The sequence below is a fragment of the Ahaetulla prasina genome, chromosome 3 (assembly GCF_028640845.1).
Source record: "Ahaetulla prasina isolate Xishuangbanna chromosome 3, ASM2864084v1, whole genome shotgun sequence".
Taxonomy (NCBI): Eukaryota; Metazoa; Chordata; class Lepidosauria; order Squamata; family Colubridae; genus Ahaetulla; species Ahaetulla prasina.
The window spans coordinates 180,546,573-180,574,320 of record NC_080541.1 but is presented as its reverse complement, the minus strand read 5'-3'; the positions used below and the strand labels follow the sequence as shown (position 1 = coordinate 180,574,320).

The 27,748-nt window shown below is 38.6% G+C and overlaps 1 protein-coding gene across 4 annotated transcripts in view; it reads left to right on the top strand.

Annotated features, from left to right (window-relative positions):
- The window catches only part of KIF21B (kinesin family member 21B), a 91,239-nt gene that overhangs the window by 54,829 nt on the left and 8,662 nt on the right, over window positions 1-27,748 (top strand). The window contains exons 7-28 of one of the 4 annotated variants that reach the window (XM_058179217.1): window positions 2,571-2,686; window positions 3,663-3,858; window positions 6,209-6,398; window positions 7,575-7,638; window positions 8,523-8,744; window positions 10,223-10,307; window positions 11,353-11,467; window positions 12,351-12,542; window positions 13,541-13,740; window positions 14,170-14,277; window positions 15,506-15,574; window positions 16,210-16,442; window positions 16,752-16,899; window positions 17,155-17,349; window positions 17,958-18,059; window positions 18,432-18,597; window positions 19,002-19,062; window positions 19,376-19,433; window positions 19,994-20,199; window positions 21,607-21,681; window positions 21,840-21,953; window positions 24,091-24,129. In XM_058179217.1, coding sequence (XP_058035200.1) covers window positions 2,571-2,686; window positions 3,663-3,858; window positions 6,209-6,398; window positions 7,575-7,638; window positions 8,523-8,744; window positions 10,223-10,307; window positions 11,353-11,467; window positions 12,351-12,542; window positions 13,541-13,740; window positions 14,170-14,277; window positions 15,506-15,574; window positions 16,210-16,442; window positions 16,752-16,899; window positions 17,155-17,349; window positions 17,958-18,059; window positions 18,432-18,597; window positions 19,002-19,062; window positions 19,376-19,433; window positions 19,994-20,199; window positions 21,607-21,681; window positions 21,840-21,953; window positions 24,091-24,129 — 2,954 coding nt within the window. The remainder of the gene's footprint in view (window positions 1-2,570; window positions 2,687-3,662; window positions 3,859-6,208; window positions 6,399-7,574; window positions 7,639-8,522; window positions 8,745-10,222; window positions 10,308-11,352; window positions 11,468-12,350; window positions 12,543-13,540; window positions 13,741-14,169; window positions 14,278-15,505; window positions 15,575-16,209; window positions 16,443-16,751; window positions 16,900-17,154; window positions 17,350-17,957; window positions 18,060-18,431; window positions 18,598-19,001; window positions 19,063-19,375; window positions 19,434-19,993; window positions 20,200-21,606; window positions 21,682-21,839; window positions 21,954-24,090; window positions 24,130-27,748) is intronic. The other 3 variants (XM_058179219.1, XM_058179218.1, XM_058179220.1) reach the window with 3 other exon arrangements.

Genomic DNA, 27,748 nt, shown 5'->3' with positions numbered 1-27,748 from the left:
TATTTTATTATTTTCTGATTGGTCAATCTCTGTTGGTGAATTGTGTTTGCTGCCTTCAGCATTTTTGCTTGGATAGAATGGTGGGATATAAACAATAAACAGGTGGTGTGGAAGTTAGGCTTCCTAATATTCAGTCCAGCTTCTTTGTCGCTTGTAGGAACTGGGTAGGTCTAATTTAATGAAAAGAAGAACTAGGGGAGACATGATACCAGTGTTCCAATATCTCAGGAGTTGCCACAAAGAAGAGGGAGTCAAGCTATTCTCCAAAGCACCTGAGGGTAGGACAAGAAGCAGTGGGTGAAAACTAATTCAGGAGAGAAGCAATTTAGAACTAAGGAGAAATTTCCTCACAGTTAGAACAATTAATCAGTGGAACAACTTGCCTCCAGAAGTTGTGAATGCTCCCAAATTGGAAGTTTTTAAGAAGATGTTGGATAACCATTTGTCTGAAGTGGTGTAGGGTTTCCTGCCTAAGCATGGGGTTGGACTACAAGACCTCCAAGGTCCCTTTCAACTCTGTTATTCTATTCTATTCTATTCTATTCTATTCTATTCTATTCTATTCTATTCTATTCTATTCTATTCCATTTCTATTCCTGTTCTATTCTATTCTATTCTATTCTATTCTATTCTATTCTATTCTATAAATGTTCAGTCTTATGATTCAGGGCACTCTCTTGCACAGCCACAAGCTTTGCTCCATAGACTCTCACAGTCATTTTGAAAAGAGCCCTCTTTGCAGTCATCTCAGAACATAAAGAAATGCTCAGAAATGCTCACTGGTGGTCTATCTAGTGGGCGAAAAATTAGCGCAAACATGTTCAACCAGCACCCTGCCCCTCAGTCTTACTTCATTTTGAGTTATTTCAAAAACAGCCAGGAAGGAGGACAAAAAGTAAAGTGGCCCATTTTCTTAGTCCCTGAAATACTGAGGAATCATTCTGAGTTATTGGCTACATGGAGGGAAGAGTCAAGGAGCTGGGAGGTAGGATGAGGTTGCCCACTCCTAAACTCTGTGGCTCAGGCTGCTAATGCAGTCTGTTATTAACAGCAGCTGACTGCAATTACTGCAGGTTCTAGTCCCACCAGGCTCAAGGTTGACTCAGCCTTCCATCCTTTATAAGGTAGGTAAAATGAGGACCCAGATTGTTGGGGGCAATAAGTTGACTTTGTATATAAATATACAAATAGAATGAAGACTATTGCTAACATAATGTTAGCCGCCCTGAGTCTCCAGAGAAGGGCGGGATATAAATGCAAATTTAAAAAAAAAAAAGCTCTGAAGTCTATAGCATAAAGCTAATATTGTAGTAACCCCTTTTACCCTCTAGAGCAGGGGTCTCCAACCTTGGCAACTTTAAGCCTGGTGGACTTCAACTGCCAGAATTCCTGGAATTCTGGGAATTGAAGTCCGCCAGGCTTAAAGTTGCCAAGGTTGGAGACCCCTGCTCTAGAAGAGCCAGAAGCCAATCAGCTGTGCTGCTCAAACAAGACTCTGGAGCATGATTGTACGGGCATTGAAACTATTCAAGAGCGGTGTAAAATTTTCATGTGAAAGTGCCCTCAATAATTTAAGATCTCCACAAAAATGAGTTTGGACATATTGATTAGGAATCGAGCTGTTGTTAGAATGCAGATTTCATAAAAGGGGATTGCATATGAAATGTATTATGTATTACCTCTGGAGGGCAGAATTCCATTTACTGGAATAGCTGCAAAAAAGTAATTTGGTCTTTACAAAAACATGGAAGTTTGACTAATTTATGTTATCAATCAGTAGCTTTGACATTTAGTTAAAGGGCTGCATCATGGATTTCTTTTTCATGTCAGATCCTAACACAGCTTCAAGGTACATTTGAAAATATAAAATATGAATGTGACATTGACTTTTTGAAACATAAATCATATAATACACTTGTTGCAAATTTTTTGTAATGTATATGTAGCATCAAGCAGTATTATCTGACCATGATCGTTTCAGACCTTGTAAATTAGGTGTTATCTTATACAAAACAGTGAAAGAATTAAATAACAAAAGGGAAATGACACATAAAAGATCAGTAGCCAAAACAGTATTGCTCAGGATCCTTCTGGAGGTAAAATAATCAGTGAAGAAGAAAACTGGAAGTCATATATAAAACATAAATATTTGACCAATTTTTTTTTGAGCCATGGTTTTTAACCATTTTCCCTATAATTGTGAGGATTAGGAATTTTTAATGAGAAGAGAATCTTTGAATTGATGTGTGTTTCATAAATAAAAAGACTGTTTTATGTAGTTCAATGAAGGTGGTTTCCTACTTTAGACGATTTTTTTAAAAAAAAAAATCATATGCTATATTCCTGTAATGGCAAAATTATGTCATTTCATCAGTCTGATCTTCCTTTAAGCAAGGAGAATCCACTTCCCAGCCGATGTGTATTATAATCTAATAAGCAGGGAATGGAAGGAGGAAAATAGTCTGGAGAGCTGATGGTTATCTGAGAAGAATTTATGGAGTAATAGTTCCAAAATAAAGGCCATGGGAAAAGAAGGCAATTAATTACTGACTTTTCTATTTCTCTGACAGCTAGCATTAGGAAACGTCATCAGTGCCCTTGGGGATCAGAGCAAGAAAGCGTTACATGTGCCCTACCGAGATTCAAAGTTGACCCGGCTTCTCCAAGATTCACTTGGTGGAAATAGGTAACTGGAAAGAAACATTAATAGAGCTCCTTATGGCTGACCAGAAGTCCATATAAGCATTGATATCGGATTGCTGGCATTGAGAATCTCAGATAAAACGACTGCTCATGTATGGCCACAGATGTGGTTAATCAGAAGTTAGGACAAGGCCACTAAAGGTGTTTGAAAGAATGAATTTTTAAACACATCACTAGCTTATTTTTTCAGATGTCATTATTAGCTTCTGTGGTGTAGATAGTTATATAATATGTCTAAGATAGTTTTCATGCAAATTTTGGCAGCAGAATCTTTTCACGACAAATTTTTGTAATCTGCAAGTACTCCTTGACTCACTACAGTTTGTTTAGTGACTGTTCGAAGCTAATATGGCACTGAAAAAACTGACTTATGACAGTTTTCACACTTATGGTGGTTGCAGCCTCCCCATGGTCAAGTAATCAAAATTCAGATGTTTGGTAAATGACTCATATTTATGGCAGCTGCAATTTCCTGGGGTCGTGTGACCACCTTCTAACAAGCAAAGTCAATGGGGAAGCCAGATTCACTTAACAACCATATTACTAACTTAACAACTGTGGCAAGAAATGTCATAAAATGTGGTAAAACTCACTTAACAATTGTCTCACTTAGCAACATAAATTTTGAGCTTAATCTGGTCGTAAGTCAAAGACTACCTGTGCATTTTGGATCTGAAATCCCCTGCTTCCTATTCATTACTGAGCAGATAGTTTAATAATCCAGAAGAACTATGTTTTTCAAAATTATGAGTGGGGTTCTTATATGTACTGTATGTAGATCTTCATCCTATATATGTAGTTTGGAGCACATTCTTGTTGAGCTACATTCCCAGATAAGTATATTTGGAAGAAGTCAATATTAAAAATGCCTTGACAAACTGCTTTGTTATTCCTATTTGGGCACAGCTGACCACTACAGTGAAGGTTTTTTTGAGTGCATCTGATATCCTTTTTTATAGCCAAACTGTGATGATTGCCTGTGTGAGTCCTTCAGATCGGGATTTTATGGAGACCCTGAATACCCTTAAATATGCCAACCGTGCTCGCAACATCAAGAACAAAGTGGTGGTGAATCAGGACAAGACCAGCCAGCAGATCAGTGCCCTGAGAGCTGAAATTGCTCGTCTCCAGATGGAACTTATGGAATATAAGGCAGTAAGTAGAAGTCATGAGTAACCACTTCTTACTGGGAAGTTAGTAATTGTTCTTAAATCAAATACAGACTTCTAGGATTAGAAATATCTCTAGTGATTTCAATAAGTTTTTGAGTCTTTGATGTTTTATATAATCCTGCTTAAATACTGCTTTAAAAAACCTCAAGACAATTTTTATATGAGCTCTGTCTCTTCTTTAACATTTTCCCTTCTGCAATGGAATCATTATATGTGAACAGTCAGAAGTGTTTCTGACCTTCTCTCTTCAAAATGGATATACTGATGACCTATAATGCAACTAGTAAACCCAAGAAAGAAGGAGTTGACTTCATTTCTCTCCCCCCTCTCTCTTTTTAAGAGATCCCAGAGTGAAATACTGGCATTTGTGAGGAGTGAAACTACATGTGGTCTAATGGAGTACATTTCTCTCTTGGTGTAAATACTGTAGTTAAGTCAAGGAGGAAGATAATGTTTGAAGTTCAGGATTAGAATTATCCCATCGGCAATAAGAGCAGAGCTGAAAGTACATTCCAAATTTTCTCAGCTGCTAAACAATCTCTCCCCTCTCTCCGAATACCTTCACGGAATTGTGAATTTACAAGAAAAGTGGGACTTAAAAAGCTACTTCTGTATTTTCACTAAATATGTGAACATTCAGAAGTGTACTAATTTATTACCCCGAACTCATTGACTGTTTTTGCACATAATACTTAACTAGGATTTTTTTAACCATGTTGATCAAGTCTTTTTTTTTGCCAATGAATCATTGCTAAATCCAAACCAGATTGTATGATGCCATTGTGTTGTTTGTGAACTAGGTCACCAAATATCCTTCCCAGCGTACCCAGTGAATTGCTAACTGTAACAATGAAGGAACTGTATCAGCTCTGCTCTGCCATGTACTGTAACTAAGAAGTGGGCTTTATGAAGTGTCAGAGGAGAGCTTTGCTTTGATTGAGGTTCAAATAATAAAGCACCCTTTTGATGTATCTCCAAGAAGTGAAATGAAGCCCCATTTGTAGGCTCTGCACATTGCTGCTAAGTTGTATCATCTTAGGTACTTCACTGGCCTTTACATCTTTTCTGCACGCTTGCATGCACCAAAGCAGAACAGCCCAAAGCTGTTGATTGGAGGTTTAACTAACTTTTTCACATCACGATAACACTTCAAAGCAGAAATGTTTTTGAGCTGAGGCAACTTCACAATGTCTGTTCTTCTTATTCTGGCAATTTGCCAGATTTAGCTATTTAGAAAGACAATACAGGTAGTCCTCAACTTATGATCACAACTGATCCCAAAATTCCTGTTGCTAAGTGAGACATTTGTTAAGTGAGTTTTGCCACATTTTACAACATTTCTTACCACAGTTGTTAAGTGAATCACAGCAGTTGTTCAATTAGTAACACGGTTGTTATGTGAATCTGGTTTCCCCATTGACTTTACTTGTCAGAAGGGTACAAAAGCTGATCGCATGACCCTGGGATACTGCAGCCATCATAAATATGAATCAGTTGCCAAGCATGTGAATTTTGATCACATGACCGTAGGTATATTGCAATGGTCATGTCAAAAATACTTCTTTCAGTATCACTGTAACTTTGAATGGTCAGTAAATGTATTGTTGTAACTTGAGGACTACCTGTAAAAGCAAATCTATTTTGAGTTACAGTCTACAGCTATCATGTTTTTAAATTCTGGCACACACTTACGATGCTTATGTGCAGATTTATTTCTTTATGTTGTAGTTTGTTTTAATGTTATCCCGTACCCCTGTGCAGACTTCATAATCAAAAACTAAAAACAAACAGAAAAATGTATCTTGTCTACTACTACTTCTATTGCTTGTTCAAAAGGATATACAGCATTTTTCAGACTATAAGATGCTCCAGAGTATAAGACACACCTTATTTTGAGGGGAGGAAAATAAGGGAAAAAAATTCTGCTTGAGAGGCTCTCCGTGTGATAAGCTGCGTTTGCATCCTCCAAAAGCTCCATTTGCAAAGGAGCTTCTCTTTGCAAAGGCAGCCTCTCAAACAGACCTTTTGGAAGCTGTTTGAGAGGCTCTCTGAGAGGCTGCAATTGCAGCCTCCAAAGGCTCCAGGAGGGTGGGGGCTGGCAGGTGAGTGGGGCTACATTCGGTGTATAAAACACACTTAGGGGGGAAAATGTGTCTTATACTCCAAAAAGTATGGTATATGAAAGGCACCCTACTTCAACATATATGAGAATAAATACCTCAGTACCAGAATATGATATGGTTTTGCTCTATAACTTCTGCTCTCACAGAATACCCAATGGACAGCTTTTTGTTAATTTCAACCTTCCCCACTGTTTTCTCCCCACCTCAAAGGGTAAGCGTGTTATTGGAGAAGATGGCTCTGAAGGCTACAGTGACCTGTACCAGGAGAATGCCATGTTGCAGAAGGAGAACACCACTTTACGTATGCGGGTGAAAGCCATGCAGGAGGCCATTGATGCAATCAACATCCGTGTCACCCATCTGATGAGCCAGGAAGCCAACCTGATTCTTGCCAAGGCAGGTGAGACTGTGAGAGCCAGCTCAAAGCCCAGCATAGAGTGAACTCTGTAGACTTCTTCAGTAACTTCAGTGGAATAGTTGAATTTACAGAGTTCCTTCACTGAGGAACAGATTACATGTGACATTACGTATATATTGAGACAAATATGCTTAATCTGGGTACATTGCTTTTGGAGTAACAATTACTTCAGAAGCATTTATTTATTCAGTTTATAGAGCTACATACACAACCTGAAACCCAGGGCAGAGTACGCAAGGAAAAAAAAACAAATAACAGTCATAAAAGAATAAAATATAATAAAACATGCTAGAGGTAGCTCAGACAACATAAACAATAAAAAGACTCATAAAATATCCATCTCCTCCTCCTCCTCAATCATCTCCATCATCTGGGTATTTAGAGTTAGAAGGAAGACTGAGGGCACAAGGATGCAAGAACAATATGTAGAGTTACTTCTGAATAGCTCCTTTTCTTGTTGTTCACCTACAATAGAGATAGGTGGTCTGACAAAGAGATCCCCCTGTTCTTTTTTGTTTTTGTTGTTTTGTTGTTCTGTTTGCTTTTTTTTTTGGTTCTGTTTTGCTGTTGCTGCAAAACAAATTAACAAAAACTGTGGAACATGTCTACCAAATCTACCAAATTTTATCTGCAAAAACCTGATGTGGATATTTCCCCTCCATATTTATTTATTTTTATTTATTTATTTTATTTGCATTTATATCCCGCCCTTCTCCGAAGACTCAGGGCGGCTTACACTATGTCAGGCAATAGTCTTCATCCATTTGTATACTATATACAAAGTCAACTTATTGCCCCCCAACAATCTGGGTCCTCATTTTACCTACCTTATAAAGGATGGAAGGCTGAGTCAACCTTGGGCCTGGTGGGACTTGAACCTGCAATATTGCAGGCAGTTGCTGTTAATAACAGGCTGCATTAGCCTGTTGAGCCACCAGAGGCCCTTTTATTAAAATAAGTTAACTAAATGACTATTGTTATATATCGTTTGGTTTTAGGATTGTTGCCTATAGCATTCCTAGTAATCAAGAAGATTTCTTACATTTTCTTGGGATATTTTTACCTAGCTGTTTTTCTCTTAACTGGATTGCTTCAGTTTTAAAAACTGTTTTTGTTGTGGTAGTTGATGTTTTGTTTCTTATTTGTACTTTTTTCCAGGTGATGGTAATGAGGCTATTGGTGCTCTGATCCAGAACTACATCAGGGAAATTGAAGATCTCAGGTAAATAGAAACTTTTTTTAAAATTTATGTTCAGTTTTTTTGGGGGATGAGGAAAGCTACAAGCCATATTCAGATTTGGGAGAGAAAAAAATTCTGGTGTCGAAGAAAAATTAAAGCATGTAGAAATTTGTAATTTCTCAGAAGTTACAGAAAGTGTAGATTAAAGAATTTCTTCACACTACACAAAGTTTATAGTCTGACTTCTTTTATTTTTACATTTGTATTGGTGGTACCCAAAGTGGTGCCAGTACAAAAGAGTAGCAAGCATAGCAGGCATAAATGCAAAAACATATAACTGGAACAGCCATAATTTCATAAACTCACAATAACCAGATTTCAGTGTCATCCAGGCATGCAGTTTCTATAAATATACATCTGGCACAAAGGCACAATTGCCAGTTTTTTTAGATAAGATTAAATCTTCCTTATTTGCAGAACTTCAAAAGTTTAAGTCTTCGGGTGCCTGAGGTTATGTTGTAGGACATCTTGAAATGTGTATTTACACTTGAAAACTGTACAGAAAAAAAAGAATTATGTCTAACTTTCATGCTACATTTTGATTACTGCTGAATTGTTATGAAAGATAATTCTTTGATGTTTGAATCAATCCTTGATATTTTTAGACAATTTATGCAATGCAACCTGTTTTCTATGACCTTGAGAATCTGAGTAGGATGAACTTTTAAAATTTGCTTTATCCTTTTATTTTTTTATTTTTGAGTTTTCTTCTATATAAATAGGAGGGGTATATTTTGGAACATATTTTGTTTATTGGTTCCTATTCTTGTAAATTATCCCTATCACAGAACTTCAAAGAAGTTTGCATCTAATTAGTTGGATGATGTGATTTTGTGTGTGTGTGTCTATGTATGTCTCTTTTGTAGGACAAAACTCTTAGAGAGTGAAGCTATGAATGAATCACTACGCCGCAATCTGAACCGGGTTTCAACCAGGCTGCCCTATTCCCTGGGTTTATCACCAGGGATTGGATTGGGAGATTCACGTTCCCCTGCCACCTCGGTGGAAGCTGAAGCCACTGATGTTCTACAATGGGCCAAGCAAGATGTTGAAAGGCTGAAGAAGGAGACAAAACTGCGAAGAAAAAGGTAAACCACATTTCCCATTTCATCAAGTGCCACTCTTTATAACAGTACCTTGGGGTGGTTCATCCCCTTTCTCTCCGTCTTTCTCCTCTATACCAATTCTTGGGTCTTAGCAACCATTATTGAAGACTGCATCTACCCAGAGTCACCTATGTGTCAGTTGGGTGGCCATATAAATTTATTAAATAAATATGTAATTAGAGGTATGAGTGTGGTTGATGTAATGGTTAAAGGGACTGGGATAGAGTCTGTGAGCTATAATTCCTCCTTGGGCATGACTAAATGGGGTAACCTTTGGCCTATCACTCTCAGCCCTAGAAATAAGACAACAGCAAACTACTTCAGAAAATCTTGCCAAGAAAGCTTTGTGGATTTATCCAGGAAATTGTCAGATGTTAAGACTAACTTGGGCATGGACCTACAGACACACAAATCAATAATGCAGCAAAGAAAATTGTTTGAGATCCCTGCTTTGGGACTTATTTCAATTAGAGTGATGAAATGTAGGGTGACTGGCAGGATTCCTTATTCTGGCTCCTGAATTGTGTATTTATAAGGGTTTGAGTTATCTATTGTTTGTTCCTTCTTAGTATAAGAAAGCAGTGACGGAAAAAAAGAAATCAAACGAGTGTTTTAATACCACATTTTTTCTGTTTCTTTGATCTCTAGAGTAGCAATTTAAATGCTAATTTATTAATCAAATAGATTTGAATCTCTAATTAAAACATTTCAGCTGGCTGAAGAACTTTCAGTGTTCTCTGCAGCAAGAAATAAACACCACTGTGCCCTATGGCATCACTTCCGTGTAATTACTCATACATTATACTGATATTTATAAATTAGGTTACCTTACAAATGAGGTATTGTGTATCTTGTCATTCTGCTTGTCCCTATGCCAGGGGTCAGCAACTGCGACTCTGGAGCAGCATGTGGCTCTTTCATCCCTCTGCTGTGGCTCCCTGTCCCTGGTCGGCTCCACAGTTGATAGGGCTTTCAGTTAGGACAGGTAGAGGAAAAAGGACGCCACGCTAGGAGGCGTCTCTATGGTGGGGGAGCTGGACTTCCAGTCGGCTCCAGAATTGAATGGGGGGCTTCTGGTTAGGACATTTGTGGCTCTTTAAGTGTTTAAGGTTGCCGACCCCTGCTCTATGCTCATTCTTGTGATGAGCTTCTGCTGTTATTGCTAGACTGGTATACATGGTGTAAAGATAGTAAGTACAGATGGGTCTATCTTGCTGAGGACTTGTGAAGGTATTGTGAGGTAAAGGGACTTGGCCAAGATCTAGAGAAAGATTAATATTTAGACTGATTGTCCTGTTGGTGCTTTTCATTATTGATATAAATGAAAGCAACGTTCTCTTGATAGTAATGATATAAACTCTGATGGTGGATCTTCTGCCTTTTAGATTGAAATCTTAGAATTAAAGTAATGGCCTAAAAACAAAACAAACATTGACATAAAATTCACTTTTCTTTGATAGCCCAGAAAAAGAAGGGTTTAAAAAGCGGTTAAGGTTGCAGCAGGGAAATGAGGCAGATGAGAATGATGAAAATGAGGCAGAAGAGGTAAGAGGCTTTCCTTCTCATGTGTGTGTAACTTTCGTGGTCTTTTACTCACCCATTTATAGGACTCCATTTACTGCAGAGGCTTGATAAAGAGGATAAGAGCACTTTCCCAAGAATAGAGTGCAAGTTTAGGTTGGAATGAAGGGGCTTCCAAGTAATTCTTCCCATTAAATTTAACCTCTGTTTTCAGAATCTCCTGACGTGAGCAATTCCCAGCTAATTCTTTAAGCTTCAGAATGTAATATCTTGTCTCATCTCCAAGAATTGGATACTTTTTTTGTAACACCCATCAGCATGTGAAGTAGCGAAGTCAGGCAGCAGTGTAAACTTAGGTACACAGCTAGAGGAAGGCCTGATAAGGTTCTTTATAAAGCCCATTTGAAGGTATATGCTGTGATGATAGGCCCAGACAAGAAGCAGGAGACTTGCTATCAATCAATAGCTGATAACAATATGAATTACAAAACAGAATAACCAATTGTGAATTAAGAATTCTGTCCTCTGTCATTTAGCAAACCAAACAAAAGTTGATAGCTTTTAATATAATGCAGTTTATCATAAGAATGAGTTACAGTTGCAATATCACAATTCTTAAAATAAGAATTAAAACAAAAAACGAAAACAGCTAGAACGAATGATTAAAATTAACATTTGAGCCAGCAGTTAAATGCTCATACATAATAGAAAAAAACGAGCTGTACTAAATGAGTTCACAATCACTATAGGCAAGTTTCAGTAAGGTTGCAGGTACAAACAGAAAGAAGCAGCCTCTCAAAAAGCCTAGATATAAATCAGGGGTGTCAAACTCAATTTCATTGAGGATCACATCAGGGCTGTGGTTGACCTGACCTTGGAGAGGTGGGGGCATGGCTGTCTGGGGATGTGTGGTCAACTGGGGGGGGCGTGGCCAGCTTGCCGCCGCTATCCAAAATTCTGGCATGTTTCAAGTCCAAATAGAAATTGGGAGGGGTTAATATTCTGATATCTTGTAAGGAGTAGTATTACAACTCTATTTTATTTAATCGTGGTTTTCCTCCTATTTAAGGAGGAAAGGGATGAAAGTGGCTGTGAGGAAGAAGGTGGCCAGGATGAAGAAGATGAAGAAGATTCAGGGAGTGAAGAAAGTCTGGTGGATTCTGATTCAGATGTCGAAGAAAAGGGTAAATATCATGCAGTAAATGTTGAAAGATTTCATAGTGTGTAATGCCATCACTGTAATGATTAAAATACGAGAACCATCATATCAGAACAGATTAAAAATTCAATTTTGTTCAGCAACTGTTTCCACATGGGCCAATCACTGGGGCAATGAAAATCTCAGAAGTAAATGCATTAATCTATAGCAAAATAATTTTTCCATTCATATTTCTCAACAACAAATAAATAAATGTTTCCTGATTCCAGGTGAATGCATAGCAGCATCCTAGTTTCAGGTACATATGAGTCTTTTATTAGGATTGATCAGTGCATAGGCCATATGCTGTCATTTTAAGTATTGCAGTGTTTCCCAATTACTTGGGAACACATTATACAACCTTGGACATGCTAGTAGGATGATGGAAGCTGTTATCTAAGACATTGGGTGGAAAAGGCCATGCTCAGTTTAATAAGAGACCTTATGCATTCCTGTCTTAAAACGAGGCTGTGGTGAATTGAGTTCTCACCATCTTCAAAATATAGTACAACTCTTGGTTTTTGAAGGCAGCACAAGGCAATAGCCAATTCCTTGGATGGCACTCCATTTTTCTGAAAAGAGTTACTTTTTAGAATAAGATGAGTGGCATAATTTAAATAAACAAATGGGCAACCACACATGATTGACATTTTTTAAAAAAGTTATGAGAATTTCTCCAAGCAAAACAGGTTCAAAATACCAGCAATTTTGCTCAAGACTAAATATAATTGATTGATTGATTGATTGGCAAATTCATATAAGATGCATATTGATGGAAAAAATATGACAATCAGAAGATTGCCTGGGGTGCAAAATCACGGCAGATTATATGGTAATATTTATTTGTATCCTTTTTTTCAATTATTTAGCAGCAAATTTCCAAGCTGATCTGGCTGACTTGACCTGTGAGATTGAGATCAAACAGAAATTAATTGATGAACTGGAGAACAGCCAACGGCGCCTACAAACCTTGAAGCACCAATATGAAGAAAAGTTAATTTTACTGCAGAACAAGATCCGTGACACTCAGCTGGAGAGAGACAGGGTGCTGCAGAATCTCAGTAAGGGCTTACTGGTTGGGAAAATTGGATTTTTACAGGTTGATCAGAGAGTCTGCTTGCATTGTTCTGGTATTGAAAAGCTTTTTATCTGAATGCACAGTCAAAGCTATGATTTTAATGCACAAGAACTATCTGAATCTCAAACCTGAGTTAGTAAGTAAATCTTTGATTAGATTTACACTTTATGTCAAACCATGATTTGTTTTAAATGCAGCGGTGTGGTCTGTCCATAATCTTAACTCTGTAAATTGTTGCTGAGAAATCATAATAACTAGGTAAGCACAACATGCTAACTCATAATTTGCGATGTGTACTCAAAGCTTACTCTCAAAATGGTCAAAAGTTGTATATAGTCAAATGAGTGTTCACCAGAAATATCAGTTTAAGTTGTATATGTATATAAATCCTGTTTCCTTCAAAATATATGCTTTTTGTTTCCTATCTATTATTATCTCCTAATGATTGAAAACTGATCTATATATTCAGAAAAAAGTATTATAACTACTGCACTACTATACATTCCCAGGAATATACCATTTTAGAATATGATGAAGGTTGCGTGATTGAATGCTTTCCCCAAGTGAGGCTTGGGAGATGACCTAAATTCATTGTTATTAGCATGATAATTACTGCTTTAGTGATTTGGGAGAAAAAGTCAGTCATGAAGTTGCTCTTTGAATAGGTATGCTCCTGGGAAGGTTTGTATTCTTCCTGAACTCTGAATTCTGGTTCCTATGATTTTTGGAGAATGTAGGATTTAATTTAGTTATATAGTTATATACTTTTGTTATGTAAGAAGAGTGTCAGAAATGTAATGATTTTTAGGTCTTCAGATATGATTACAATAGGTTAGGTATGTTTGAAAAATCTCCATTGGTTTGTCTTAATTTGTATTATATTTCAATTCTGTTACTGCCTTCTCAGAAACTACTCCAAGCACAGTACCTTGATAGAGAGTTATATGAGTTTTTTGCTTCGTTTTGTTTTCCTCTTCTCAGGTAGTATGGAATGCTATACAGAAGAGAAGGCTAACAAAATTAAAGCAGATTATGAGAAACGGTTAAGGGAGATGAATCGTGACCTGCAGAAGTTGCAGGCTGCCCAGAAGGAGCACGCTCGCCTTCTCAAGAACCAGTCTCGATATGAGCGAGAGCTGAAGAAGCTGCAGGCAGAAGTAGCAGAGATGAAGAAAGCAAAGGTAATTCAGTCGTGCCTTTTTATGTGTGTGAGAGAGTTTATTTGTGTGTTTTCCTCATGACTAAACTGAATGTAGGCCACAGTCAGAGTGTAAGGAGGAAAATTGGTCTCTCTCGGTCTCTTTTTTTTATCCATGCTTTTATAGGGAGAATCCTGTACCATTTTTATTTTCTGAAAGGCACAGTGAGGTTCAATCAGGCCAAAAGTTAATAACTTGTTATCAACTGTGTGTTTATCTTGTTATTCCAGCAGACATTTGTATTTGGGTCATCTCTATACAAACCACACCCTGCATTAAGAATACCTTGGCCCTATAACGATACCAATTCAAACTATTTGTATTCTCTTGTTAGTTAAATTTGCTGTTTTTGGCAAGACTGTCTTCTTCGTTATCAGTATTGTTGAGTTGAGGCATGACTGTTACTTACAGGTAGCACTGATGAAACAAATGCGTGAAGAGCAACAAAGACGGCGAATGGTGGAGACCAAGAGGAATCGTGAGATTGCCCAGTTGAAGAAAGAGCAACGTAGGCAAGAGGTGAACAAGAACATTTTTTTCCCCCTTTTCTCCAACATTTCCTGCTTTGGGTCCTTTTTCGGTCCTTTGGCCAAAGATGTCGTATCGGTGGAAGAGAGAGAGAGGAGGATGAGTTGAAAGGGAAGTTCTAGTTTGTCTGAATTTATTACGCCTTGCAACTTTGACTATGCTACATCGATGTGGATATTGGAGATATAGCCAGATCCAATAAGTATTGGAGGCTTATATAGAATTAACATAGTGCTTTTTCTCCTCCTTTATACATTCCATAAGTGGTTTAAGTTGTGTGCATATATAAAGCTGTGTTTTCACAATATATCAGTAAATTATCCCATAAAAATGTATCTCTACACTATATGTAGTTATTCAGGAAAGGGGCCATGTTAGAAGATGAAGCCTAAACAAATTATGATTATATTTTAACTTTATGAAATATATAATTTAATATTAGATATATCACAATTCACACAAGAAACAATAGAACAATAGAGGTGTAAACTTAAAAATATACAGTATTATAAACTAAAATGTTGGTCTAACATCCGATATGGAATTTATCTAATGAGAATCCTGAACTTTTGATTTTGGTACTTTCTGCTGAAGAACCCGATATAATTGACAATGTAACATTTTAAGCATGTTTAAATATTTTAACCACTTTTAAAAATGAACAAAGAAAATAAAGCAATTCCAAATACTCCATTAAAAAAATCCATACTGTCTTGGATAGCTTTCCCCTCTCCAGATGGTCTACCGTAGAACAGCTGAATAAGAGCAGGGAGTTAAACTTCAGGGATTTTTTTTTTTTGGGGGGGGAGCTGGGGTTTCAATTAGAGAAACTCCTGACAGCCTTAGAAAATAATTGCTAGAGGAAGAACTGATATTCCCAACAGTGCTACTAGAGAAAGATTAGATCTTATGGAAAAAATGCAATGAAAGTCTGAAATCAGAGTTTTCCCAGCTTATATAATCCACAGTTTCTGCGGGCTGTATACAAATTTTATCAATTCTTGATCAATAATCATGTTGTTACTTTCCATCCATAAATCCCATTGGACTGCAAAAGGAAGCATTTGGACAATCCCTGACAAACTGACATGTAAATTAAGCCTCAAAATATTGTTAAGAGCTTTATCAGAGCAATTGATGGAGCATCCTAAGGAAAGTTTACTTCTTGGATGCTCCATTGTGGGATGTTGCCAATATTTTTTCCCCATTGTTCCTGCAGTATCAGATCCGAACTCTGGAATCTCAGAAGCGACAGCAGGAAATCGTCTTGCGCAGGAAAACCCAAGAGGTGAGGTGCAGATTTAGGGTGCACAAGAATATCAAGTGATAAATCTCTGATTTTTTTAAAAAAAAAGTCTTAGACAGTCTGCAACTTTGGAAATGTCTCCTTGTACTCGGATAATACATGTGGGTTTCCTGAGTGTGGTTTGTTGGACCAATCACACATTGAAACTGAAATCTCAGGTAATGAACCAAGAAAAATGCCTCTTGTGCTTATGAATCACAGGAGCTCTGCATAGAGTGGGAGACTCTAATGTATCTTTTGAGCATGTAAATGTATTAAACAGAATTATAATTTTTGTTTATCCAGACAAATCTATAATTTCTTACCAAGAGACTTAGCACATCACTTGATTAGTGAAGTTGCTAAATTTGGTCTTAGCTGAGATAATTTGAGCTTGATTATAGATAATGTCTGGCATTTTGTATCATTTTGCCATATGTATCTCAAGAACCTTGTTACTTGGGAGAAAATTCTTCCCCAAATTTAGCTGCCTTTGCCCTGATCCATTTTCCCTTCCAGTTTGGGGCTGTTATTGGAGATAACTGGAATCACTTTTGATTCGTCTCCTGAAACTGATGCCTGAACCTATTTTCATATTTCTATTTGTCAGGACTCTTCTTTTCCTTCTGGCTTTCTAGGTCTCTGCTTTGCGTCGTCTAGCCAAACCTATGACTGATAGGGTTGCTGGGAGGATTAACCAGAAACAAACCATGGGAGAACCCGGTGCTGAAGTCTCCACCAGCACTACCACCTCCTTAGAGCCAGAATCTGGTTCTCGTTCTGTCTCTAGCATTGTACGCCAGTGGAATAGAAAAACCAATGCTTTGCTGGGAGATTCTCCTTCTTCCTCAAATGGAACTCGGACAATCAGGTCAGATACCGTGTTAATTCTTTGGTTATATTTCAAGCTATTTAAGGATATCTGTCAGAGAGTACATAACGTGTGTGTATTATATGTTGGTATCTGTGAACATATTGATACCTTTCAAGTCCAATCTTGCCTCCTGGAGCTTTGGCTTTTCCTGTTAGCTTCCTTCTTGGTAGCATTCAGAATGTTTTCCCACCCTCTGCTTCAGAACTACTTAGTAGTAGTTGTTAGTAGTAGTAGTAGTATGGCCAAGAATTTAGCATAATGGTAGGATTGTGCTGCTCATCTCTTTCTTGTGATCTCCCTCTCTAGGAAAAGATTCCCAAAGAAAGGTGCAAATCAGACTTTTAGTAAGGCAGCCCGCCTGAAGTGGCAGTCACTGGAACGCCGTGTCTTTGACATTGTCATGCAAAGAATGACTGTCATCAATCTGGAATCAGATATGGAGCGTCTTATCAAGGTGACAAGGGGGATGGCTCATAAGAGTAGATGTCTTCATTGGGATAGAAAGCAAGGCCTGGGGACAGAGTTTGCTGCAGAACAGTGACTTAGCACAGAGGTTTCCAACCTTGGCAACTTTAAGACTTGTGGACTTCAACTCCCAGAATCCTTCGGCTGAGGAATTCTGGGAGTTGAAGTCCACAAGTCTTAAAGTTGCCGAGGTTGGAGACCCCTGGCCTAGCAGAATGACTCAATTCTTCCCTTTTCCTTTCAGAAACGTGAGGAGTTGTCCCTGATGCAGGAAGGACTATTAGGAAAGAGGGGGAAACTACAGGCTGAGAACCCAGAAGAACAGAAGGGATTGCAGGAATTGAATGAGGAGATTGAAGTGTTGGCTGCCAATCTTGATTACATAAATGATGGTATTTCTGACTGCCAGGCCACCATTATGCAGATTGAAGAGACCAAGGTGTGTCCAATTTCCATCTGAGGCAAGGGATTTGGGATGGGGGATTCCATAGTTTATATATGTGCCAGAGATTAATTGAGGCTGATAGCTGGACTCCTTGCTCTTAGAAACAGTAGAGACTAAGGAGTTATTGTGTTTCACAATCCTTATGAGATCCATGATAGAATTGGAAAAGTCCTAGAATTTTTCTCATTTTTAGTCTGGAATTACATCTAATTACAAATTGCATGATAGTTTGTTAATTACATTAAGGCATTAGTACTCTAGAACAGGGGTCTCTAACCTTGGTCACTTTAAAACTTGTGGACTTCAACTCCCATAATTGCTGGGTGAGGAACTCTGGGAATTGAAGTCCACAAGTCTTAAAGTGACCAAGGTTGGAGACCCCTGCTCTAGAAGAACTCTCTTGTTGTAGAAAAAACAGGGAGAAGGCTCTAGTAGTCCACAGTGGGTTCACTTGATGGATGAATAATTGAAATTAGCTAATCATGTACAACTCTACTGAGAGGATATCAAGGCTAGTAAAACAATATTTGGACAGTGAAACAATGTTCTATCCCCAGACTTTCTCATTCTATTTCTTCTCCCTATGGGTCTCTTCTTACTAGGAAGAATTGGATTCTACAGATACCTCTGTGGTGATCAGCTCCTGCTCTTTGGCTGAAGCACGACTTTTATTGGACAATTTTCTCAAAGCATCCATAGACAAGGTAAGTCAAGGCTAGGAATGCCTGCTAGCAATTGATGGGTGCAGCTAATCCAGTAGCAAATGTAATTGGTTACAATATTAAGCTGATCTATCTATAGAACTCTTGGAGAAATGCATTTGGAATGGAGTAAGATTTTTAATATTTTGAAATATATTTGCAGTGAAACTATTTTTAGTCCTTCTGCAATATTCAAACGCTTTACTAAGAAGTAGAATAAAGCTCTGACTGAATATTATGATTACAGTCTTCTGGTTTTGTCTCCGAATCCATTGCAAGGCACAGAATCCCATTGGATGTAGCCTTCTTTATGGCTAAGAATAGAGCTTGTGGAGAGATCAAGTTCTTACCTAATTTTCCAATCTCTGAAAACAGAGCCTGCAGGTAGCCCAGAAGGAAGCTCAGATCCGCTTATTGGAGGGACGTCTCAGACAAACAGATGTGACTGGCTCCTCTCAGAACCATCATATTCTGGATGCCCTACGAGAAAAAGCAGAATCCCACCCTGAATTACAGGCACTCATTCACAACGTGCAGCAAGGTCTGTTTCATTATTCACCTATCTGCAGTGCTCTTCTATAGCAACACTCCTATAAAATTTTCTTGCTGTGTGACAAAAGAACTAGTTTGAGGACAATCACTGCATAACAAAGACTTCAAATAGCCAGGCTGCTATTAAGCTTGCCTCTGAATTAGTCAGTTCATGTGGCAAGGCTCTTTTTAATTTGAAAGTGTGTTTGTTCTGGGTTTATTCTTGTGGTCCTTCTGCTTCTGTAAATTAGAGATTAGTCTTCTTTTGCCAAGCTTCCCATTTTAAAAAATTAAGACCAAGCTTCTTGTGTCCTTTGGATATACATTTTCCTAGATAAGTTTCTGATACAGAAGCAGTGCTGCTATCTATGTGCTGACAAATATGATCCAAATGTTGGTTTCTTTTCTGCATAGAAAATGGCTATGCCAGCACTGATGAGGAAGTCTCAGAATTCAGTTTGGCTTCAGAGGGAAGGTGAGTATCCTCAGAGAAAGCGAGAGGGTGTGTGTGTGTGTGTGTGTGTGTGTGTGTGTGTGTGTGTGTGTGTTTAAAAAATGGGAGAAATGGAAAAGATTTTTGTTGACCAGTGAACCAGCTCATAGACATCAAGGAATTCCTATGCTCTATTTTTTATATAAAAAAATCCAATTCCGCATGGAGTGCTTGTGACAGGAATAAATCAGAGTATTGCACTTAGGGGAATCTCTTCAGGGTTGGTCTCACTTGGATTCTCTATAGGTTCCTATAAAAATTGCACGTACCAAAAATCTCCTTCTGTGTCCTGCAGCTTTTCCCAGTCTTTCCTCATGAAAGGTTCTGCTAGTCAGGATGACTTCAAGTGCAGGGTAAGTTGAAAGCTGCATTTGGCCAGTGTGGCTACAGGTGTTTTGTGTCTGACTGCTCTTCAGTTAAATAGTGAGAGTAGTTTGCATGAAATATTAAAATGTAACTGTCCCATCAAGCATTCAAGGCCTAATAGCTAGGTATATGCTTTCTTTTTTAATTAGAAATTAAAGATAAACAAACTGTTCATTTATGTTTAGTTGATGGACTTTTTGTTTTTGAAATTTTACTGCTTTTTAATTGTGAACCACTCAGAGTCACTAAACTGGGATGGTAAATAATTCATAATTAGTACTAAATATTCATCCTTATCTATTTGTATGTCGCTTTTCTTTATTGTCTTTAGACCAAAATTTCTTCAGTGACTTAATGACTCTTGAGATATTATTGCATCCTAAAATTTAGAATGATCATTACGGATATCTCTTACCTGAATTCAAATCTAAATCTTGTGCTACATTTTACCAACCAATAAGGATAGTTAAATTCAGCCAGTGAATAATGCCTGAGTAGCTGATTAATGCTACTTTTCTGACTTGATTCTTTTGGGACTTTGTTTTAGGGAGAGCCTAAATTGTCTGGTCAGATGAAAGCTGTCTCTGCAGAATGCCTAGGGCCCACATTGGACATCTCCACTAAGAACATCACCAAGTCATTAGCGTCTCTCATGGAAATCAAAGAGGACAGTATTGGATTCTCTATCCATGATCCTTATTATAAGGAGAAAGTCTCCCGCACCATCAGTCTGCCTATCCGAGGGAGCACATTGTAAGTCCTGATTATACAATAGTAATAGCAGTTAGACCTATAGACCACTTCGTAATGTTTTACAGTCCTCTCTAAGTGGTTTACAGAGTCAGCATATTGCCCACAACAATCTGGGACCTCATTTTACCAACCCCAGAAAGAGGCCTTGAGGTCAGCCTTGAGCTGGTCAGAGTCAAACTCCTGGCAGTGGAATGCTAGAGCCTGAAATACTGCATTCTAACCAGTGCACCACCATGGCTGTTACAGAGGAAATGATCTCTGAGTATGTTCTCTTGCGTGTTGAGAAGTAGAAATGCTGCTGGCTTGAAAATTTGGAGCCCAGTACTTCAGCGTTATTTTGTATAAACCAATATATGATTCATCCTTTTAGCAACCCAAAATTTGGTTTTCTTGATGGTGGTTGTTAGTGAGCCAGAGGAAAAAAATCAGGCAAGGAAAAAACAACGATCTGTGTATTGAGTTCAGAATCAGTTTTTTATTGACCGCAAACTTTACAGAAATTTTAACAATAACATAGAAGTCTTCAGTTCATTAGAATTCTATCATTTTTATGAAACCATTTCAATGTTCTTTTCATAATCCTCAGTCAGCTAGCACCCGATACTGGTTCAAAATATAGAATGCCCTAATGAGAAAGTAGGAGCTTTGCTTTGGCTTTGATTACAAAAAGGTGCTCCAGAGCAGGGGTCTCCAACCTCGGCAACTTTAAGACTTGTGGACTTCAACTCCCAGAATTCCTCAGCCAGCTTTGCTGGCTGAAGGATTCTGGGAGTTGAAGTCCACAAGTCTTAAAGTTGCCAAGGTTGGAGATCTCCTGCTCCAGAGAGCATCTCACAATGTCTTACCTGCAAGTCTTCAAATCAGCCACAGTTTTCCTTTCAAGTAGCAGTCCCAGGATGTTGGGAAAGGGTGCAACTGTTTTAAAAGAGTTGCAGGCAGATGCTCTGTCCATGTCCATATGCTCTGAAACCCCACTTTAGAGTCAAAACTGAAGCATTGTGCAGTCTGAGCAGGAACCATTTCCTGCAGGATGTGGTTGCTGAACATTTAGAAAACTTTAGCTTATACAAATGACGTAACCTATATTCGTCTCCATCAGTTATGAATTGGCAAGGATAAGTATAGGTACTAAAATAAATATAAATGTTTCTGCACATACGAGGGCTTGCAAACACGGAAGGTACTGGAAACTGAATTAATATTCCCAGTCTATTTCAGTTCCTTGGCATTTGTTTTTGCAGTGTTTTAAGAGATCATATATTCCCATTTGCTCCCTCATCAAAATCTTTGCATTTGCAAGATACTAGGAATGTTTAAAGCAAATGATTTCCCAGGCATTTAGCACTTCATTCATTCCAATAAAAGAATTTTGCAAAGAATATTTTTTGTCGTTTTTTTCCTCTCTAGCCCTCGACAGTCCCGAGTCACAGACACTTCACCCCTTACAAGGAGGAAGTCATATGACAGGGGCCAGTCTATCAGGTAAGTGCATAAGAAGGGCCCCCTTAATATCTTTAATTTCCTTGTCATCTGGTTGACTTGCTTGGTGGAACAGGATCTGAGAGTGGTGAGAGATGATTTGCAAGGAGCAAACCAGCCTCCAATCAGAGTAAATCATCGCATCTTTCTTTCTTGCCTAGAAATCCAGATGTTGGATTCACTCCTCCCTCATCCCCTCCCAGCAGACCACGCAATGACCGCAATGTCTTCTCTCGGCTCACTAGCAACCAGAGCCAGGGCTCTGCATTAGACAAGTAAGATTAACTATGAGATTTGGAGGAGTTCGTTTCCCAAGGATAAAGAGAAGAATTTATGGTTATAGCTGCTGGCTCTAAAAAAAAGTTTCTCCTAATTTTCCATTTTACCCAATACTGAAAACCTTTAGGGGTTGTTGTTTTTTGTTTTGGGTTGTTGTTTTGGATTGTTTTTTTGTGGGGGAACCTGGAGATGTGTCATCCCATTTGCACTGGAGTTAGCTCTTTGCTTCAGCAATGAGGACAAGATTTCTCTGGAACTTCCCCAAATAGAAACCTAAATAACCGTTATACCATTTCCCCATCCAGGACCAGCATCTAATTTTATACATTCCGTGATGTCTCCATTGCTAAATGATTGCTGCCTCTCTTCAGTGTATTTAGATGGTTGCTAGGAAGCATGAAATTTCTTTCCAATCGTGTCTGCTGCCTCCCACGGCCAGGAGTCTCATTTTCAAAACTCTGCACATGAATGATGCAAGTTTATTTTTTCAAGATAGGTTTGAGTTTCACGCATCTTCCAAATAGCTGTTAATTTGCTCTATTAACAGGACAAGAGTTGCATATGCTTTCTGCTTTCCAAATACCAGCCTGTGTACTCTTGAGATCAGGATATGAGAGTGAGGAATTGTAGCATCGAAAACCTGGTGATGTTCCATTACTGCTTTAAGTTAATTTGTCCAGTATAGATCAACTTCAGCCTAAGTGGGTATTGAAGTTTCAAATGAAAACAAAAGCAGTACAAGAAACATAACTGACAGCCATTTGTAGAGGGAATTTGACACCTCTGTGATCATATCCTCATGAGGAAGTATCATGGAAATCACAGTAGACTTTGCTCAGAGGTTGACCACTAGGTGTTACCCACCAACCTTGGTAGATTGGCATTGTATGTGTGGTGTCTTTCTCCTCAGAAGAGCCACATATGTGCAATAGTTTAACACAGCGGTCCCCAAACTTGGCAGCTTTAAGACGTTAAAGACCTTGGAGTTTTCATGTCAAATGATCTAAGTGCCAAAGCCCACTGCAACTACATAGCAAAAAAAGCTCTAAGAGTTGTAAACCTAATTTTGCGTAGCTTCTTTTCCAAAAACACCACACTACTAACCAGAGCATATAAAACATTTGCTAGACCAATTCTAGAATACAGCTCGCCTGTTTGGAACCCTCACCACATCTCTGACATCAATACAATTGAACGTGTCCAGAAATATTTTACAAGAAGAGTTCTCCATTCCTCTGAAAACAACAAAATACCTTATCCCACCAGACTTGAAATCCTAGGCTTAGAAAACTTGGAACTCCGTCGCCTTCGACATGACCTAAGCTTAACTCACAGAATCATCTATTGTAATGTCCTTCCTGTTAAAGACTACTTCAGCTTTAATTGCAATAATACTAGAGCAACTAATAGATTTAAACTTAATGTCAACCGCTTTAATCTAGATTGCAGAAAATATGACTTCTGTAACAGAATCATCAGTGCTTGGAATACTTTACCTGACTCTGTGGTCTCTTCCCATAATCCTAAAAGCTTTAACCAAAAACTTTCTACTATTGACCTCACCCCATTCCTAAGAGGACCATAAGGGGCGTGCATAAGAGCACAAACGTGCCTACCGTTCCTGTCCTATTGTTTTTTTCCTATATATATGCTTATACCTCCTAATATTTACTCATATATGTGTTTATATACTATATAATCTTTTGTATGATACCTACATATATTGTTGTGACAAAATAAATAAATAAAAGACTTGTGGACTTCAACTCCCAGAAATCTCCAGCCAGCTATGAATTCTGGGAGTTGAAGTCCACAAGTCTTAAAGCTGCCAAGTTTGAAGACTCTGGTTTAACATCATTAGAGTTTTCATTTCCTTTTTCCTAAAGCAAGTTCCAAGACTTTGTGTCTAATATCAAGGGTTTAGTGAGTGAGAAAATACCTATTCAAGCTGCAGGTGGTTTCTGGTCATGCTCCTTCTGCTCCTGAGCCCTCTCTATCTGCAGCCTGCTATCTTTTTTATCTGCCCTGCTAGCTTGGATGCAATAACAAACTTCCCCCCTTCTGACTTTATACTGCTGCTTTTCTTTCTCCTGGTTTTAATTACCCATAATCCTGCTAATTTTCTATCCCTAGGTCTGATGACAGTGATTCCTCTATCTCGGAGGTGTTGAGGTATAAAACTTACTGTTTATTATATAACTCCTGTGGCCTCTTTCTTCCCCTCCCATTCTATTTTCTCTCCCTGCATTTAAAACCTGCATGTCACCAGACCCTGATGTAGTATTTCTTACCTTCCTCCGTTTCTACTTTCTGACTGCTAAATATACCTCCAGCTGACTAAAGAATGTTTCAGGCCCATTTCCTGTGACTTGGAATACACAGGTAGTCCTCGACTTATGACCACAATTGAGCCCAAAATTTCTGTTGCAAAGTGAGACTTTGTTAAGTGAATGTTGCCCCATTTTGCGACCTTTCTTGTCACCGTTGTTAAGTGAATCACTGCAAGCGTTAGGTTAGTAACACGGTTGTTAAATGAATCTGGCTTCCCCGTTGACTTTGCTTATCAGAAGGTTGCAAAAAAGTGTTTACAGGACCCTGGGACATTGCAACCGTCATAAAAATGAGTCAGTTGCCAACCGTCTGAATTTTGATCATAGGACCATCAGGAAGCTGCAATGGTCATATGTGTGAAAAACGGTCACAAGTTACTTTTTTTTAGTGCCGTTGTAACTTCGAACAGTCACTAAATGAACTGTTGTAAGTCGAGGACTACCTGTAACATCATTTTTTCCTCCAAATTGTCCTTCTTATATGTGTTGAAAATCACCAGCCAGTAGTGGGTTAAAATTCCATCCTGTCTGGAAGTCCTAGTTAAACCACCAGCACGTGTCTGAAGCTTTCAGTCTTTTTTGCCCAAAAAGCCTTTTTGTTCTGCTGAGTTGACAGACTCTCCCTCTATTGTTGAATCAGCTGACAATATCCCTATAAAAGTTGCTCGCTCTCTCCTTTGTTGATCCTTATCCAACCTCCATTTGTTTCTGTTCTGCAGAACAGAAATCACTGCGGTCACCAAACTTCCCTCCAAAACAATGGGTAACAAACTCCATAGTACTTTGGGTGAAAGACTGGAAGTTTCAAATATCCTTTCTAAGAATACGCTTTCTGGCCTTTTCTCCTGCCTTAGTAACTGTTGCTGCTTCCACCTACTTCCACAAGATACTTCATTTGGAATCCTCTCATTAACCCAAGCCTAGATAGGGCTTGGGAACATTTACTACCTTCATGGCATATTGGGGGGGAAAAATGAAAAGATTTCTATAGTAAAACCTCCAGGCCTTGTAGCGTAGGTGTATGACTAGAGTAGAGGTCTTCAAATGTGGCAACTTTAAGACTTGTGGACTTCAACTGTCCACAAGTCTTAAAGCTGCCAAGTTTGAAGACCTCTGGACTAGAGCAGGGGTCTCCAACCTTGGTCCTTTAAGACTTGTGGACTTCAACTCCCAGAGTTCCTCTGGGAGTTGAAGTCCACAAGTCTTAAAGCTGCCAAGTTTGAAGACCCCTGGACTAGAATTTTCAACTGTTCCAGAGAGAAAATATAAAAATCTTGTCAACTTTAAATATTAGATTGTAAACATTTCATGTTATAGGAGACAGATTATATAGCTGCCCAAATTTACAATATACCGCAGCTGACAAACTAGTTAAATGGAAAAATCCAAAAGACCACTAGATGGCAATGGTCTGCTACAAATGGTGTGATCTCTTTTATAAAATGGGAGATGGTGCAATTTAATAATACAGATTAGAGTAAATTTCTAAATAAATGTTGGTAACTTTCAGCCTAGTCTGAACTATGCACGAACAATTGGATTCAATTCCTTATAGTTGTCTAGAAAACTGAAATATTTCTAGCTATACCATTTTCCCTATTCCTATAAGAAATAGTTATCCTTGTAAGCAAGTGCTCCTTCTGCTCCCTTACTTGGAAATTTCTTTTTTGCTAAAAATTCCACTTTTATCAAAAAATTGAGAAGAACAATGATATGTTTCTCCTTTTTTCCACACAGCTTCTGGCCCTGTCTTCCCCAAGTTCTACCCCTAATTTTTAAAAGAACGAAGCTTTTTCCTATCCAGGAGATTGTGGTTGAGTCTTTTTTCTCCGCCCATGTGATACATGCCCTCCTACTTGCCAAAAGACACCTCTCCATCTTCAAACTGTTGATTGAAACTTAGGTGGTAGCTTCTAGCCTGCACATTCACTAAAAATATAAGATTTTGTACACTTTAGCCTCATTCACACAGTCTCCTTGTCTTAGCATGATGATGTCCTATAGTACTAGCAATTTGCAGAGGACCTGACCTTATGCCAGCGTCAGTACCCTATCGTCAACCCAGAGATGGGTTTCCTCAGGTTCTGGAGAACCGGTAGCGGAAATTTTGAGTAGTTCGGAGAACCGGTAGTAAAAATTCTGACTGGCCCCGCCCCCATCTATTCTCTGCTTCCCAAGTCCCAGCTGATCGGGAGGAAATGGGGATTTTGCAGTAACCTTCCTCTGGAGTGGGGAGGGAATGGAGATTTTACAGTATCCTTCCACTGCCACATCCACCAAGCCACACCCACCAGCCATGCCATGCCCATTAAGCCGCACCCACAGAACTGGTAGTAAAAAAATTTGAAACCCACCACTATGTCAACCCTCATCTGAGGCATTCTAAAGACATCTTTAGGTGCCCTGTTCTCGAAATGATTTTTTTCCCCTTTTGTCCAGCTCTAAGCCTTCCATCTGGATGATCTATGGAGGATGAGTGACATTGGAGTCAGCAATCTGCTTGGCTCCAACGTCTCCTGCAGATCTGCTGTGGGACCTCCCCTTCTGTCAATACATCTCTACAGCAATTGGGTGTGAGACTTACTGGGGTTTGGCGGCTATTATTTTTAGGTCAGCTTAAGAGACATGGAGCCTTACTAGCTCATCCTTGGCTTAACACAGATAATTGAAATTGTAATGGAAAGGACAACTCAAATATTTCCTCAGTGAGTGGAAATCCTGGTTCCTCTTTTCTTTTTCTGATGTAATAATTTATATTTCCTACATGAAAAAAATTGACTCTCAAACTCCAGCTCTGCAACATTCGCCCAGTAAATGTCTATGGAGATTCTGAGTCATCCAGGTCATGGTTGTCGCTAAGGTGCTTTTCAAGAGGCAACTGGACTTTTTGAGCTTCTTGGATGAGAAGCAAAACATCTTTGAAGAAAAATCAGAAAGTCCAGTTGCCTCTTGAAAAAGCACCTTTGAGATATATCCAGTAACTCCATCTCAGTCTCTGCTACTCATATCAGGATTACCCCTTACATCCAAAAGACATAGAATTCTCATTTTTTTCTGCCAGCAATCAGTTGATGGTTTTAAGGAATTTAAACAAGAAAATTTCTCAGTTGATGATGCAGCAGAAAAAAGAAAGAAAAATTGTAGTGAATTGAATACAAGCATTTATACATGCCAATTGGAAGCATTTTTCGCATGATGGATGATGTTGAGTGGGTTTAGAATTTCAGTGAATAAGGACACCAGTCTGAGGGCTGCCTCAGAATGTTATGTATTAAAATTGTATAGATAACTCTGCAACACAGATTTGTTCCAGTATTTGGGAAGGGTGCACTGCAGGGGCACCGAAATTTTCTTTCACGTCTAGAATTGGAGGGAAGCCTGGCCATAATAGATGCCTTTGAATTACATCACACACAAAAGAGAGAATACTACTTTAATAAATATTAATACACCTAAGGATT